Source organism: Cyrtonyx montezumae, unplaced genomic scaffold (genome assembly GCF_038088225.1).
Source record: "Cyrtonyx montezumae isolate F1298 unplaced genomic scaffold, pur_monq_1.0 scaffold_4, whole genome shotgun sequence".
Taxonomy (NCBI): Eukaryota; Metazoa; Chordata; class Aves; order Galliformes; family Odontophoridae; genus Cyrtonyx; species Cyrtonyx montezumae.
The window spans coordinates 19,716,949-19,733,852 of record NW_027072045.1 but is presented as its reverse complement, the minus strand read 5'-3'; the positions used below and the strand labels follow the sequence as shown (position 1 = coordinate 19,733,852).

The following is a 16,904-nucleotide window of genomic DNA, read 5'->3' as shown; positions in this document are numbered from 1 at the left end:
CTGTCTGTACTGGGACATGAACTAAAACAAGGTGCCTTTACTCCTTTAGATGTTGAAGCGGGAAGTAGACATAAGATTTATGTTGGCCCAGAGAGGATGGGAAATGTGCGTGCTGGAGTCACAAAACATACATGAGAAGGAATTGTTACTTCCAAAAAGCTTCAAATGGCAGTATTTCCTGCTTGGTGCAAACAGGCATTCACGCAAAAGACATTGCACTGCTACTGGCCCTGCCTATATCAGCTTTATAAAGACCAAGAGAGAATCAAGACACCTTGTTACGGAGGGCATACCTCATTAAATCTGATTCTGTTTCCATCTCAATTCCCACACCTTCTTTTCTGACAGACTGTATCAATATTTGGAGGCAATGTAAACATTTCCTATTGCTTTGGTTATCAGTTACTCTGATGTATGTCTGCTTTATCAATACCCGATCTGGGGTAATGACTCAGTTTTGTCTGCACTCTATGTTCCTGTATCATGTGCTGTTTCCCTCATGTGTAAATGTCAGTGGGAAACTGAGCGTTCACCTCTGTTGCCAGGGAGCATTTCTCTTCGGAGTGCTCTGTTGACTATTTCAATATCTTCTCGTTGTGTTTCAGTCAATAGCTGCAATCTGTATTGATGCTACTGCTAATTGATTGACTAATCTAAAACATACATATCCATTATTGGTGGCTGATTTGGAATGGAAGAAGTGGAAGTGGCAGCTGGTCTCTCCCAGGTGCTAAAACGATGAGTAGATTATATATTTGAGGATCACTAGTGATTTAAATTTAAGGGTTACATTTCTCCAGTTGTTTAAATTAGTGCTATTCTTTTTGCTGAACTCTGTAGAATTTAGATTGGACTGCTGGAAAAAAATCTGATCGTGAAAATATTTTCCCAAACTCTTTTAAGCGGCAACATACTCGATTTAATTTTGGTGAAGACTTGCCTACAATTGACAGTATATCCAGTACGTGTAGGGTAATGTGTTCCTGACTGAGTCAGAATCTCGGTGCTTCCCAGAATGGATCCTTAATCCTGAAGAGATGAGCTTTTCCCATAGCAGCTCAGACTCACTTAGGATGCTGCTCCCCATGGGCCTGGAGTCCATGTGGGCTAAGGCAGCTCCCCTCCATTTAGTTAACTCTGCATCTATTGCTTTTCTTTGCAATAAGACACTAACTGGCAGTTCCATCTTTCAGAAACGTTATTTTTGCCTTTAAAAATGAGAGATTTTGCTCCGGTATCATTCAGTCCATTATTCCTATTCCTGCCCTCTCCAACTACCTTTCGGTGTTATTTTTCCCCTGTTATCTGAGTCTAGTGACTTAAAGCTCTATCTCTGCTACCTCTTTAGAAGGCCGTTCTCCCTGACTGATGAGAAGAACATCATAAGAAAGCTGAGGGCTCTCTCTGCCTTGCTTCCAACAGAGAGTCAAGATGAGGATGAGGGTTATCTACCTGAGGCAGTTTTCTTGTATGAGCATTTTGACTTGGTAATATCAGAGAGCTCGGGCTCTAAAATGCTTCCATGTGTTGGTGTGGAGGGATAAAAGGATAGGTCAGTTCTGTTCAGCCTGTAGCCTTTCTCCTAATGGATCATACTGCAAACAGCTTATTGCTGTGACCTAGAAGGTCTTCAGCCACCTGTGGGGATCAGAAAGGATTTGACTAGTTGAAGGAAGGCAGGGGAAATCTTAAGGATCTGTTAGTGTCCCTCTTCATGGTTCAGCTTTGTTTGCTTCCTGTGGGACCTGGATGTTTCTGTCTAATCTCTGTCCAGTAGCTCATCACTCAGTAAGCACTCAGTAACCCTGAGCTTCTGTGTTCTGTTTCAAGCCCTTGAGGTGTGAACTGTGGAGAGCAGTGTAAATATTTCACAGTTACATCAAGTTTCACAGTTATATTCAAGCTCACATCCTTTATCTCCTTTGCCAGACCCAATTCCAGCTCTTCAGCCCCCACTCGTCCATCCATCGTGGGTGTGCTCTTGAGCCTCCACTCGTCGATCCATCGTGGGTGTGCTCTTTAGCCCCCACTCGTCCATCCATCCTGGGGGTGCTCTTGAGCCCCCACTCGTCCATCCATCCTGGGGGTGCTCTTGAGCCCCCACTCGTCCATCCACCGTGGGTGTGCTATTGAGACCCCACTTATCCATCCATCCTGGGGGTGCTCTTGAGCCCCCAGTCGTCCATCCATCCTGGGGGTGCTCTTGAGCCCCTAGTCGTCCATCCATCATGGGTGTGCTCTTGAGCCCCCACTCGTCCATCCATCCTGGGGGTGCTCTTGAGCCCCCATTTGTCCATCATCTCGTCGTCCATCATCTCTGTCCGTCCGTCGTCCATCTGTCCGTGTGTCCGTTCGTCGTCCGTCCATCTTCCGTCCGTCGTCCATCGTCCGTCGTCCGTCCGTCGTCCGTCCGTCGTCCGTCCGTCGTCCGTCCGTCGTCCGTCGTCCGTCCGTCATCCGTCCGTCGTCTGTCCGTCATCCGTCCGTTGTCCGTCCATCGTCGGTTGTCCATCCGTCGTCCGTCCGTCCTTTGTCTGTCCGTCGTCCGTCCATCATCCGTCCATCGTCTGTCGTTTGTCCGTCGTCCGTCCGTCGTCTGTCCGTCATCTGTCCGTCGTCCGTCGTCTGTCTGTCGTCCGTCGTCCATCGTCTGTCCGTCATCCGTCCGTCTTCCGTCAAACTAACTCCGTCTGATGGATTGCCAGATGCAAAAAAATGATACCAGAATGAAGAGGATTAAACTACATTATTTATATTAAAATGTGATAAACAATAAAGTTTCTTTGACTCAGTTATATTCAAAATTTCTTCAAAGCTCAACCATCAAATGCTAAGTCAAGTGAGAAGTGAAAAACTAGAGCTAGAAAAAAGCTACATCTTTCTAATTATTATTCTAATATAATAACCAACTTCTGAGCTTGAAGAAAATTAGAGAAAAACTATATTTTCTAAAAATTTTAAAGGTCATTCAGCAGCACACAGTATATCAGCAAACGAGAGTTACACAAACGGGCAATCTCTTCTTGAATATTCAGCTCCAGTGGGCAGGTCAGAATTTAAGAGCAGAGCTAGAGCACGAGAGAAAGAAAACGATCAAATGAAAGACAAAGATCAAATGAAAGAAAAAACAAACGAGGGAGGGGGGGGGTATTGGTCCTTTTAAAATATTGCTCAGTCAGCATTCACACAAGAAGCAGCCTATGTTTACAAATCCATTCACAAACACCTAGTACATCCCTGAAGTCCTGAATTTGGTTACTACGTGCATTCCATCTGTAAGGTGAAGAAGCAAGCATGCCCAATTCCACACACCTGAGTGGGTAGACTTGTGCTGCCATGTGTGTTGAAGAGGTGTTTCAAGTCCTTTAGCCATTGTAACAAGCTTTCTGGCAGCATTCGTTATTTTCTTCTCAGCTCTGCGGGTGACCATGGAGCATGAAAAAAAATTTAAGCTCTCCAGACACCGCATTTCATACAAAGCTACGATAGCAAAAGTCAAAGAATACTGAGAAGACAAGGTGTGAGACAGCTCATCAAGTCTCTGTCAGCAAGCTCAGCCATGACTCCACACCCATCGCATCAGATCGGGACAGGCCAATGCTTGCTCCAACACAGGATGAACAACACTATTGGACAAACAGCATCATACCAAGTTTATATACTTCTTTTGGAACCAAAGATATCCAATCGTGCCTGAGCTTACCCTTCATGTTTCCCATGGTCAGTAAGCTGTTGGAGACATGTCAGGTAGCAATTCTGCATTTTCCGTGCCATCTCCCGGCTCTCTCTGACAACTTCTGCCTTAATCATTGCAGCAGCTCTCCGCTTACTCTCACGGATATAACAGAGCATGTCACCTAAAGAAACATACTTCATTAGGGACAGCTCTGCCACAGAGGAGACAAACACCTCCAAACAGACTGCTGATCAGACCTGCAGCAAGGCAGCAATGGCCCACCTTTACCAGCCAACCTTCTGCCCAGATCCACACGCCCACTGTGCTCCACAGGCTCTACACTGCAGAAAGACCCAGAGCCAGCACCTTACAGCACACTGCATACAACAGCCTAGTTGGCTCACTCTGCACCTCCATCAGCATTTAGCTCACAGCAAACACAAGGGGCAGAGCTTTGGGATGAATGCTAATTGGCACACGCAGGGCATGTACCTTTTAAAAAACACAGGAACTAGTGCAACAACACAGGGACAGCATAACAAGGCTTCATCCCTGCAAAGAAGCTTGCCCAAGACTATGGCAAGATTCCTGGCAGTAAGAAAGGAACTAGGAATTCTCAGGGGACTTGGCTGTCAGACTCCCAGGCCGAGTTGACTGAAGTTAGGAAGAAGTATGGAGTAAATTATTTTGCTCTCCTAACCTTTTAACTGGACTTCTTGTACTTACTCTTTATCTTAGTCACGGCTCTAATGTACTGAGCATGCAATTCTTCCAGCCCTTTCTTGCAGTCACAAGATGTACAGGCTTTGGAGATGTTCCCCGTGGACAGCGTCCTGAAAAGCATACAAGTCTTTCAGCACAGGAGAGCTGAAACCTTAAAAACGTCCCCTTGCTCACACTGCTTTTTGAAATAGCACAAACTTCTACGTAACGCTCCTTCACTGTAGTCATCTCTCTGTTCAGTTCCTCTATGGAAGCCCTTCACAGGACGAATCACACGTTAGCAATCAACCTCTAAACTCGCAGGACACTAAGCACTTCAAAAGAGCATTTTTGAAAGCACTAATTGCCAGACATGAAGCACAAACGTTTCGTAACAATGAGAAAACTGAAAATGCTTACTTCAGGTTGGAGATAGTCTCTTCATAACTTTGAATAAGCTGCTGCTTCTCTGCAGCATACCTCTGCATCATGTCTCTCTCAAGCTGGGCTTTTGTATCCTCATGGTGCTGCTGATAAGTTCTTTCGCACCTATGATTTCAAGAAAGAAAAACACTGCCTATGTTTCTTCCTCTTCTAAATGGGGTTCAACTTCTTTAACAAAGAAGCTACGTTTCCAGGTCACATCCTCCTCATGAACGCCTGCAGTATCAAAGTTCACAAAAGAAACTAAACTATTAACAGACTTAACCTGTCAATGGCTTCTTGTTTATCCTTGTCAGATTCTTGAACCACCTTCCTCATTTGACAGCAGAGATCCTGGTTTGAGCTTTTCAGTTTTTCCTCATTTTCTTTTAGTTGTTTAATAGTCAATGCATGGTTCTGCACCAAAAGGAGACAAGTAACAGGTGAGTTTTAAGGCATCTTCTATATTTGCAGGTTTGGGTTTGTTCAGTTGTGTTGTTGTGTTGGGTTTTTTTTTTTTTAATAGGAATTCAAAGCATTTTTCTCTCACCTGAACTTCACTAAGCAAAATTTCATTCGCCCTTCTGAGTCCTAAAACTTCTTCCATAAGATTGCCAGGAACTAATGGACTGGCCACCACAGCTTCACTTTGATTTGTCACTGGCTAAAAAATAAATTTAAGATGATAACTCTCAAGACACGCTCTAGAAACAGATTCATGAAAGAGTTTCAACTGTATTTTACTTACAGAAAGCAAAACCAAGCAAGAAGGAAAATACTGCAGTGCAGTAATAGTAACGCTGTTATTCTTTAGGAATAGCAGTATGAAACTTTTCAGAAGCGTACACTCAGCACTGCATTTGTTAGCTGAATGACTGCTACTATTCCACTGAGAGACTGTACCCCTGAAGCAAACTGTATTCCTGTCCCACACCCAGGTCAGAACACACAGATTACAAAGAGTGCGTGCTACAGCTCCAATCACATTACAATTTGAAGTTGATCACGTGGCCAAGAGACAACATTAATCCCACCCAACATTAAAGAGACACAGAAGACCACAGAATTGACCAAGTTGGAAAGGGCTTTTAACGATCATCTAGTCCAACCCCCTGCCACAGGCAGGGATACTTCCCACAAAATCCAAATCCGCCCCATCCAACCTGACCTTGAATACATCCAGGGATGAGGCAACCCCAACTTCTGAGCAATGTGCCTTGCAACCATCATCAAGCAAATAATTTTCCTTAGGTGTTACTTTAATCTATTATTTCATCAACTCTAAACACTATCCCTTGTCCTGTCACTACATGCTCTTGCAAAAATCTCTCAATCTTTCCTATAAGCAACATTTAAGTACGGAAAGGCTGCAAAAAAGGTTTCATTGGATCCTTCCTTTCACCAGACTTAACAACCCCAGCTCTCTCAGGCTTTCTTCAAAGAAAGGCTCCAGCCACAGCTCCTCCAGCGCTCTGAACATTTTTGTGGTCCACTCTAACAGGTCAACGTCTCTCTTGTGCTCCAGGTTAGAGCATTGGCTGCAACACCACAGGTGAGGTCTTAGAATGGCAGAGGAGAGGGGGAATAATCACCTTCCTCAGCCTGCAGGCCATGCTTCTTTCTACGAAGCCCAGGATAGGATTGATCACACGAGAGCGTGAATACCATAAAGAAAGCAATCTGCTTTAACGTCCCATCCATTACACACATCGACTCTCAGAGAAATAACAAGTCTTCAGGGGGAAAAAGAAAACCTACTGTCCCCGGTGAAATTCAGGTTTAATTAACAAAGCACAGTGGCTATTATACACTATCAGCCAAGTAAGCTACTGTATCAGAACTTAAAAAAGACATTCTGCCCAAGTCATGCTATTCAGTTTCTTTCTTTCTCACCACAGATACAAAACAGAATATTGCCAAAACAACAAGATTTCCCTTAAGATCAAAGGCAAATCTCCTTAACTGCTCTGAATGCTACGTAGCTTTTGTTGTTGTTGCTCACTTTTCGTAAGAAATTTAAATATTGGTTTCATTTATTAAACCCCAGTACAAATTACAAGGACTTGAAAAATATGTGAAAGAACAAACCTCCGACTCTTTTGATGCTTTTTCTGCTTTCGACAACTGCTTGAATTCCTCTAATTCCTTCTGGCAATCTTTAAGATCATTTTGTAATTGAGTAATCTGCTTTCTATTTGTTTTATTACTGCTCAATAAGCGTTGCAGTTCAGCTTTTAATTCTACAATAATTTCATCTTTAGAGAGTTCTTTCTCCATGCCTTTCTTCTGAATTATACTATTGGGGAAAAATACAAAAAACAAAAGTTCAGTATTCAAAAGACAAGACACACTTATCCAGAAGTCATTCTCAGCAAGAAGAGCAACTGATACTAACTAACTGGGACTGTACTTAACTACCATAAATACAGATGTTCAACTCTAAGAGGTAAGAGTAAAAAAGGATGAAAGAACATGAAAACAAAAGCCACGTGCTTGTTCATTAAGCTGGAATTATCGTGCAGAAAACTTGTTCATTCTGCTGTTTCCCGCAGAAGGTCCATTCTCATGTGACCTGAAGTCCTTCAAGACGACTTGCTTTAAAGACAGCGTGGCCATAAAACAGCACCGTGAAATCTCTGAGCAAAGAGGCATCCATGCACATAATCCACACCATCAGGAAAACAGTCATCAAGGAGTACAGTCCATGCAAGCAGGTAAATCACATTTCTCCACAGGTAAAGGTACGGCTGCCCGTTGTTGAGAAATTCAGCTGCACTCCTTATGCAGATCAGACACTCAAGTACACTGTGATATTCCCTATAACCTATTCCAGATTTTACAAGATTTAATGAAGCAGGGTTCAAGTCTTGACAAACACAAGGCTAGTCTCCCATGCTAGGCAACACTGAATGCTTCTTAGGCATCATCAGTGGAAAACCTCCTTACTTCGTTACACAAGTTAAATGCTTTCCACTGAACACTCGTGGCAATCAAAAAAAATAAGCACTCCAGAAAAGACAAAAAGAAAGGAATTGCACTCGAGGAACAGTAACAGTCCTTATGAAACCCGAGTGCACAGTAAGCAGCCACGAAGCATCCAACATATGGTATTAGCTCCAATTCCTGTTTCCCCAATGACCTAGGAACACAGGAAGCGTCTTTCACAAAAAAATAGAAAGTAGAAATTGAACTTGCACATTAATTGTGTACATTACGGAGGATTTTATACTTTTTTTTCCAGTAAGAATCACTCAATACCTGCAGAACCTTGAGTTATTCACAGATTCAGGAGATCCATAGAATGTACATTTTTCCTTCAGTTCCATTAGTTGTTCCTTAAAGGAAGAGACCAAAAACAAGTTACACTTCAAGTAAATGCAACAAGACAATAACTCTTTCAAAGAAAAATACATGGAGCTACATAACCAGTATTTAGAAAGAATTTTCTTGAGTGATCTACTGTCTGCTCTTTTCTTTTAAACTAATCATTTTGAAAGCAAAGCATAACATTTAACAACTACAAATTTACTAGTGAATATTTTCTGTTGCTCAGTATGTTCTATTGATCTTCCAGGTCACACGTGAAATTAAATATTGCTACTTTTTTCCTCGTGATGCCCTGTTGCCATAGATTTTACCATACAAAAAGTACACAAGGATTCCTTGCTTCGAGATGATAGGTTTAAACAAACCACTTACTGAATTGGAAACACAGACTTCCAGTGATATTTAAGAGGACTCCTTAGTATTCCTTCTTGATGGCACAACAAAAATTTCAGAACATAAATCCTGCAATCCTCTCTATGGCCCAACTATATGACGACATTCCCAACACACTCAATCTGTGTCCTTCCTTTTCCATAAGCAGGTCAGATGCACGATATCAGGTTCATGCCGATACATATATACATATATATCTATGTATGAAACCACCAGCCCATCAGCTATAATGCTTACCCCTCGAAAGTCAAAACCTAATTCGAAGTCACATATTTAATAAAATAAATTAACCTGCAAAGCCTTGTTCAGGTTTTTGCTTATCCCGTGAGCAGACTGAGCTCATTGCAACTGAAACCGTAACTGGTCTGCCTCCTGTATCGAGCCTAATGCTGGAAAGAAAAGGAGACAGAAAAACAGAAAGGCATGAACATGCAAGAAAGACTGTGCAACCTGAAAAAAAAATACAAAGAACAACAGCAAGAGTACTCACTGCACCAAACAGGTGAGCTTGGGTTACTCCTGTTCTCAAATGTAAGTGGCAGTTTGTTTTCAACTTTGGGGGCTACACTGACTGTACTTTTTCCAGAAGTTTTAGAGTACCTTAAATACAAAGACCATGAGAAGGAAGATGTGCCAAAGGTGTGCTTTCTGTGTAGCTCGTCAGAATTAAAAACAAACCAACAAAACTGTGCAAACTGTGCAAAGCGGGAACAGGAAAACCTTGGAAAACGAGACACTTCTGCTTCCTCCACAGATAAGTTTTGTTCTATGAGTTTGACCATTTATTATTGGTGTAAGGCACTTGCTGAATAAAGAATGGAGGAAGATGTCACGGTGATTCTCCAGCTGGCTGTCAGGCTCTTTTTATCAATTATATGATTTCTACATTATACAGATCTAATACGTTTTTTCTCCTCCTCCATCCTCACTACTATGCTCTCTCTGGAGAGACTTTTCTTTCAGATTACCGTAGTTCTCAAGCAGAACATATGCTTAAACCCAGGATCTGGTAAGAAAGGCATTTCAGCAAGTTGTTTGCTTTCTAGGAAACAACAACATAACTATTAAATAGTTCAGCACCTAGTGGGAGGCACGAGACATAAACGTAATGAGCAGAATATTCTATATGCTGTTCCTACGGATGCAAATTGCCAAGAAGCAGTCTCCAGCTAAAAGAAAAGCTTTAAACGTTTTTATTTGGAATGGCAATTTATATTCCCTTTTCTTATTGTACAACAGTAAAGCTCTGCGTCACGAAGACCTAACTAGTGAAAACCAGATCAAGATTGCTCATACTACATGTAAAGGCTGAAATCACCACGTACACGCTGACAGACCAACTATTTGAAGCACTGTGCCTATCCAGACTATTCACATGGGATAACACCAATGTCTTTCCTAGAAGAAAGCATCTGTGGCAGCATAGCATATTGGTATAGCCCAACAAACCCAAAAACTTACATGAAAGTGAGTGGCTTGCTCAAAAGACTGTTATTTAGTCCAAAAGTTAGTTTGCATAGATGCGGCACTCGTTTCTTTAGTTGGTTGATTTTCTTACTGTAGTTTAAACTTAAGTAAACTTCATTTAAGCCTGACTAAGGTATTCCACAGGAGGTGATCCAGTATACATTTAGCTTGACGTTGATTCAATTTCAGTAGGAGCACAGATTTGCAGTGTCGAGGTGTGAGCAAAAGACTTACCTGTTTGCAGTAAGTTTGCACACTGCTTTTGGCTTTCTCCGAGGCTTCTTGTCAATCGATCTATTATTGCCATTTTTTCACATTTGGTTTCTTCCAGCATTTTCTCCAGTTCCTTAACACGCTCTCCTAGACTTTGGCAAAGTTTTCTCTAGGAAGAAAAATGATGTTTATTCAGGCTACAAACACCCAACCATCACAGATAGAGAAGTGACCTCTCAGAGCAACTAAGTTTCCACTAAGAAACAGTTCAGTATACCCATCTAAGAACAAACACAGCTCCCAACTGCTCTGTGCTTCCTATAGCAGCAGTGTGTTATCAGCTTGTCAGACAGGCCCTGGAATTAGTGATGCGTTCACAGCCCAAGCTTAACTGAAGTCAACTGAGCTTAAGCCTAGCTAGTAAGTTTCAATGCACCGTACAACAAGAAATGTAGTTTTTCACAATACAGAAAGTCCTTCCTATGGCAACGCTTAGCTAGGTGTAAAGATGAGATACTGTACCCCCCTTTCAACTCACTGCAAGAAATGCTTTTTCTTTTGCAAAATAAAACGGTTAACTTTTCAAGTGTACAGCCCATTTCATGCATATCTACGTTAAGATACAAAACAACAGGCATAGAAGTAAAGAACTTTAATTCTATTTCCTTTATATGAAAGATGACCATCTATCAAAGCCTGACTAGAATACACTGTTTGAATGTACACGGGCAGCTCCAACAGTAACACCTCCTATTTTATTATGTTGACTTAGAGCAGAGGCAGATGTTGGTGATATGGCAGTTGAGGTTTAGCCTTCCTGCCAATATTCCTTTACACTCTGTTACCATGTGACAGATGGCAGCAGAGGGGCAGTATGGAAAAATGGTACCTGACGTGGAAGAAAACATGAAGCAAAGGTGTGTTATTGAATTTCTCCGGGTAGGAAAAAACAAAAACAAAAAACAAAACATGACACTCACTGACATTAACTGACACTTGCTTAACATTTATGGAGAACAAACACTGGATGTGAGTATAGTGAGCACTCCATCTACTGCCTGGGCAAGAGATGAGGAATACACACGACACTGCAGGGCTCATTAGTTGCATCGTCATCTTATCTGTTCAGCTTTCTATGTCACTCTTGCAAAACTCAGTCTGCACTGTAAGTTCTACACTCTCTTTAGAAGAGTAAAACATAAATTAAAAAATGAAAAGGACAAAAAGATGGTGAAATACTAGTGACATAAACCTTCAGAATACCTTCTTTTTAACCTCTTGTTCTCTTGCATAGACATCTTCATTATATTCTTCACATTCTTCAATCTGAATTTCCAGAGCTTCGCTCTCAAAGTCAAGGGACATCGTATCTTCGTGGGACATGATGATACCTTCGAGCACCCAGAAAATCCTACAAGACAGGAAAATATCCCACGTGAAAGAAAGTAGAGGAGAAAAGTCTACTCCAAAAAACTCCAAAGTTAAGGAGCCAAACAGACAAATGTGCTCTTGAAAGACATGTCTTCCAGGATGAGCAATGCTTCTTATCTCTAAGAACTGACAATTGAAGGCAAATTACCTGAGTGTTTTAAACATCAGGACTTTACTATAACTCCCCTAAGACAATCTCTCGCCGATTCCGCTCTGTGCTAAATTCATAGATACATTAGGTTGGAAAGGACCTACAAGATCATCCAGTCCAACCATCCTCCCGTCTTCATCCCAACCCACTAAGCTACTCAATCAAATCCCTTAGCACCTCATCTAAACGCTTCTTGAACAGCGCTAGGGATGGTGCCTCAACCACCTCCCTAGGCAGGCCATTCCAGCGCCTGACCACTCTTTCAGAGAAAGAATGCTTCCTCAAATCTAATCTAAATCTTCCCCGGCGCCACTTGTGGCCATTCCCTCTCGTCCTGTCTTTATTTATCAGGGAGAAGAGGCCCACCCCCTCCTCACCACAACCCCCATTCAGGAAGTGGTAGAGTGCAATAAGGTCTCCTCTGAGCCTCCTCTTCTCCAGACTAAACAATCCCAGCTCCCTCAGCCGCTCCTCATAAGACTTGTGCTCCAGACCCCTCACCAGTTTTGTTGCCCTTCTCTGAACACGCTCCAGGGCCTCAATGTCCTTCTTGTAGTGAGGGGCCCAAAACTGAACACAGTACTCGAGGTGCAGCCGTACCAGAGCTGAGTACAGGGGGATGATCACCTCCCTGCTCCTGCTGGCTACACTATTTCTAATACAGGCCAGGATGCCGTTGGCCTTCTGGGCCGCCTGGGCACACTGCCGGCTCATGTTAAGCCAAGCATCAACCAACACCCCCAGGTGCCTTTCTTCTCTGCATTCCTCAAGCCCCAAGCTTCTGCCCCAAGCCTATAGAACAGCACAAGTACACTACCGCTCCGTGAAGGACCGGGCCCGGCTCCCCGTGAAAGCGCTTTGCGTTGAGACCCACGAACCACAGCGTTACCCCTTGTGCAGCTCCGGACCCGAGGCACGGCACGGTACCGCCTGCAGGCCGCGGCCCGGCTCCCTCAGCTCCACGCACCGCGGGTTACGTCCTCCCTGCTGGCTCCACCTCGGAGTGCGGCAGAAAGCAAAGGCGACAAAGCGCGAGCCCAACCGCCGCTACGCACCTGATGCGCGAGGAAAGGCGGCCGTCCGCTACGCGCCCGGCACTGCAACGGCAGCCGCAGCCCAACCGTTTTTTCCGCGTGACAGCCGATCAAGCGCCCGCTGCTCTAACCGACAGCCGCGCGCACCAATCAGCAGCCGGAGCGGCGTCACGTCCCAGTGCACGAGGCGGCCAGAGGGCGGGACTCCGCGCCTCGCCCCAGCCGCGCTCGGCTGCGCTGCAAACGTGCCCGTCCGACGGTTTGACAGCGGGAACGGGTCTGGCGCGCTGATTGGCTAAGCGACCGACCAATGGCTGCGGCCCGTTTCCGGAGGGGTGGGCCGTCTCGCGGCGGTTGCCTGGCAACGCGCGACCCCATCATCGGAGCGGAGCCCGACGTCCGGCGATCACGACCGCGTCGCGACGCAAGCTGACGGCAGAGCACGAGCATCTCACTGTCGGGTGTACTGCTGCCACCCCGCTCCTCACGCAGCCGCCACGAGCTGAGCCCCCTCGCCGTGCTCACCCCCTCGCCATGCTGTGCTGGCAGGGTGGCAACGGCATGAGACGTCCACGTCGCCAGGCCTCTGTCCCCCGAAGCCCTGCAGGGGCACAGCCAGAAAGTGGCTGCACTTGGGGGGCCGTGCAGAGGGAGCCGTGTGCCCTCCAGGCGTGGCCACGATCAACTTTCTGTGAGCTCGCAAACTCCTTACATAGTGTAGCCTGCAGCAAACGTCCAAAATAAATGAAAAAAAAAAAAAAAAAAGGCTTCTTTTCGAACAATGAGTGCTTTCGTCAGCCGTGAGGAAAAGATGCAATAGCTCCATCTGGTGACAGTTAGCCTCAGCTGTTAGAAAGCTTCCTGCCCAACTGCTGAAAATATTTGGAAGTTGGAGTCGGGGAGAGGCGTTTCATTATTATTGATGGAAGCAAACAGATACCCGCATTAATGTGCTTCAGTGAAATTTACAGGCGCTTTGAAGTGGAACTGACATGCTAAGCCTTGTAAACGGGGCTTGATAGGCAACATGAGTTGTTTTTCCCAGGGGTACTAGTAACCAGTACAACAGAGATTAACCAATGCTCACAATTTCCTCAACGTTTCCACTAGCAGTTTTAAACGAAGTCCAACTTAAGTTACTTTTAAAAGAAGTCTGTGTGTGCCAAAAGTTCAAATTAACCTCCCCAAGATGGATGTTTTGGAAATCTTTCCACAATGCAGATAAGTTTTAATTTGGCATAATCATATGGCGGTCCGCAGAGGAGAAAAGCAGCATGAATAAGCAAGTAGAGGCATGTAAGTGTTAGAAACTAAAAAACAAATTCCTGGTTGCACTCCAGAAAAGCGAATGCAGCCCACAGAGGAACCCACAGTGCAGCAGTGGACGTGGCCTGAAGGAGGATGCAGCCCATGGACAGCCCGTGTAGGATTAACTAAGGAAGGACTGCATCCCACGGGAGGGACCTCACGCTGCAGCAGGGGCCGGGCCCCCCCCTTTTGCTAGTTGTCTGTATACCACCTACATAAGCCTACTAAATATGTACAGTCTTCCGTGCTATTTTCTTTGAGTGCCATTCTTGGCGGTTACAGGTGGTTGTCACTGCTTTCTTCTGCAGGACCCGGAGGAGCGGCACCGCCGGACGCGGGACGGCAACGGAGGGTCGGGGGCCGCCCGTTGCCCCCCCTTCCCCCCGTGTTCGGAGAGCTCACCCGGCGCGTTCCGCTCAGTGACACGGCCGCCCGTCACAGAGGGCCGCGCCCGCGGGCGCCTATAAAAGCGGAGTGGAGCGGCAGCCCCCAGTCCCGGTGCGGGTGCCGCTGCCGGTCCCACACAGCTCGGCACCGCCGCAGAGCCGTTCCGCCGCAGCCCGGCATGGCCCGCTTCCGGCGCAGCCCGACCCCCATCCCCATCCCCAGCCGCAGCCGCAAACGCTCCACCCGTTACCGCACCCCCCGCCGCCGCCGCTCCGGGAGTGCCCGGTGCTCCGCCCGCTCCGCGGGGAGACTGCACCGCCGCTACGGGAACCGCCGCCGCCGCCGCCGCATCTACTGAGCCGCGACCGCCCGCACCGACGCCGCCGCACCGCGCCCGGAACGCGGCCCCGCGCTGCCGCTCCGCCAATAAACCGCCGTGGCACCGGGACCCCTCGACCGTGCTTCTGTCTGCGTCCCGCCGGGCTCCGTGCGCGCGGGGCCCGTGTCCGTGTCCGTGCCCGGGGCTCCGTGTCACCGGGTGTCCCCGAGCGCCGCCTGGGCGCATCCCGTGCTTGTCCACCCGTGTCCCTTGGGGCTGTGCCCCACGGTGCTCCAGTGGCGTCCCCTGGTCTTCATCCACGTGCAATGGGTCCCTCTGCCATCGTGTCTGTCTCCAGTGATGTCCATGTGGTGTCCACGTGTTTTCCATGTCCCATGGTGTCCGTGTCTTCGGGGACACCCCGGCTCCATGTCACGGGTTGTCTATGTCCCATGGTGCCTTTGTTGCATGGATCCGTGTCCCTTGGTGTCCCATGAGTCCATGTCCCATGTGTCTGGCACCATGCCAAGGTGAGCCCGAGTGCCCCCGAGCCTCCCTGCCAGGGCGAGCCCGAGCCCCCCTCGGCACCCTGCTAATTCCAGCCCTAGCCCCCCCCCCTCTAAGCCCCCTCTGGCATCCTGCCAGGGCAAGACCGAACCTCCATCTGGCACCCTGCCAAGGTGAGCCTGAGCCCTCCCTTGCCCCCCTGCGGAGGGTCCGTGCCCCCCCCCTTTTGCTAGTTGTCTGTATACCGTCTACATAAGCCTACTAAATAAGTAACGTCTTCCGTGCTATTTTCTTTGAGTGCCATTCTTGGCGGTTATTTGCCCTACAGGTGGTTATCACTGCTTTCTTCTGCAGGACCAATCTGCATCTCCAGAAGCATCTGGATACTGTCACAGTAATTAACTGTCTACAACTAAATGATTCAAGCAAGGAGGAGAGAGGTTTTTCAAGTGCTTTTATAGAAAGTTCTCTTTTAATTGAAGATAGAGGGGTGGAAGATTGCTGTGGCTGACTAGTATTAGCACCAGTGATCATATGTATTTTCAAGACAAATTAGGGTAGAGGTCTCAATTGCTGTCTTGAGTGGGGAAATTTGACGTGAGCAAAGCGGCCAAGGGATTGCATTGCTGGTACTGACAGGTTGCACGTGGGTAAAGGGGGAACCTACAAAAGGTGAGCACTCGCCAACTGCTCTGAAAATCAGAAGGTAAATATTTGTCTAAACAGGTTATCTTAACGTTTGTGTCTCTAGTAGACAGACAAAGTTCTTTATGTGATGAGAGGAAGGCTTCAGCTAGGCAAACTCGAATTTTGTTGTTTGCAACTGATTAATCCCTATCTCTGTAGAGTATGTACCAGCGTCCGTCTCAGCTTCATGTGGTGCTGAATGCTTTAGCCTCTTCTAACTAAAAGATTTTGGTACTACAATTGCTGAAGAAAGCTTCTTTTAAAACAGCAGTTTAGGAGCCTGCAACTTCTGTGCTGCAAACCCAGGCACTGCTTTAACAACACGTGCAGAGCTGCAACAGTAGCTGTCAGAATCCTCCTGGCAGATAGGACAGAGAAACAAACACAATGTCATCCATCAGTGCCTGAGGTCAGACATGGCAGTGGGTATCATAGCCAGTGACAAGCCTCATGTTAGTACCTATTCTGAAATACAGTGTAAATTTATTGGTGATGCTGTCCAGGCCTAAAATCAGGAGGGCTTGTGATGCTTGAAGCTTCAGCCACCTGAAACTTTATGCTGGTAATAACCAGAGCTGCCTTGCACTTCTGGATTTTGCCTCACTGTGGGTAACAACTGGCAGCTCTATGGAGAGCGCTCTGTCTGTGTAGTAGGACAACTGAATTGCTGCAGTACATTACTTTTGTCCTTCAGCTGAGGCCATTGTATTGCCTGGCAGGGTTTCACTGGTTCATAATCTTTTATGAGGGCATTTAGATAACTGAATGGTACTAAGCTAACAGTTGTTGGACGTGGGCCACACATGCAATAACCAGTATATTTTTTTATTGTCATGGATGGAATGGTTACTTGAAAATAGAAAACACTGCTTATAATTG

At 46.1% G+C, this 16,904-nt stretch overlaps 1 protein-coding gene and 1 long non-coding RNA gene across 2 annotated transcripts; both read right to left on the bottom strand.

Moving 5' to 3' along the window:
• Positions 1-4,794: 4,794 nt before the first annotated feature.
• On the bottom strand, positions 4,795-8,076 carry LOC136055064 (centrosomal protein of 152 kDa-like). The gene is made up of 5 exons (XM_065746670.1): positions 8,060-8,076; positions 6,890-7,097; positions 5,352-5,465; positions 5,088-5,218; positions 4,795-4,927 (listed from the first exon to the last, which is right to left on the bottom strand). The coding sequence occupies exons 2-5, from the start codon at positions 7,076-7,078 to the stop codon at positions 4,795-4,797; spliced, it is 567 nt and encodes a 188-aa protein (XP_065602742.1). The 5' UTR covers positions 7,079-7,097; positions 8,060-8,076.
• A 33-nt stretch (positions 8,077-8,109) lies between these two features.
• On the bottom strand, positions 8,110-10,309 carry LOC136055062 (uncharacterized). The gene is made up of 3 exons (XR_010622801.1): positions 10,223-10,309; positions 8,813-8,904; positions 8,110-8,136 (listed from the first exon to the last, which is right to left on the bottom strand). It is a non-coding gene; the product is annotated as an uncharacterized LOC136055062 (long non-coding RNA).
• Positions 10,310-16,904: the final 6,595 nt, after the last annotated feature.

What these genes read in the sequence shown, in the direction of transcription:
- LOC136055064 (XM_065746670.1), bottom strand. Translation starts at nt 7,078, where the DNA reads ATGGAGAAAGAACTCTCTAAAGATGAAATTATTGTAGAATTAAAAGCT. An exon ending in AAGCATCAAAAGAGTCGGAG is followed by an intron (nt 5,466 to 6,889) that starts GTTTGTTCTTTC and finishes TTTATTTTTTAG; the next exon opens with CCAGTGACAAATCAAAGTGA. An exon ending in AAACAAGAAGCCATTGACAG is followed by an intron (nt 4,928 to 5,087) that starts GTTAAGTCTGTT and finishes TTGAAATCATAG; the next exon opens with GTGCGAAAGAACTTATCAGC.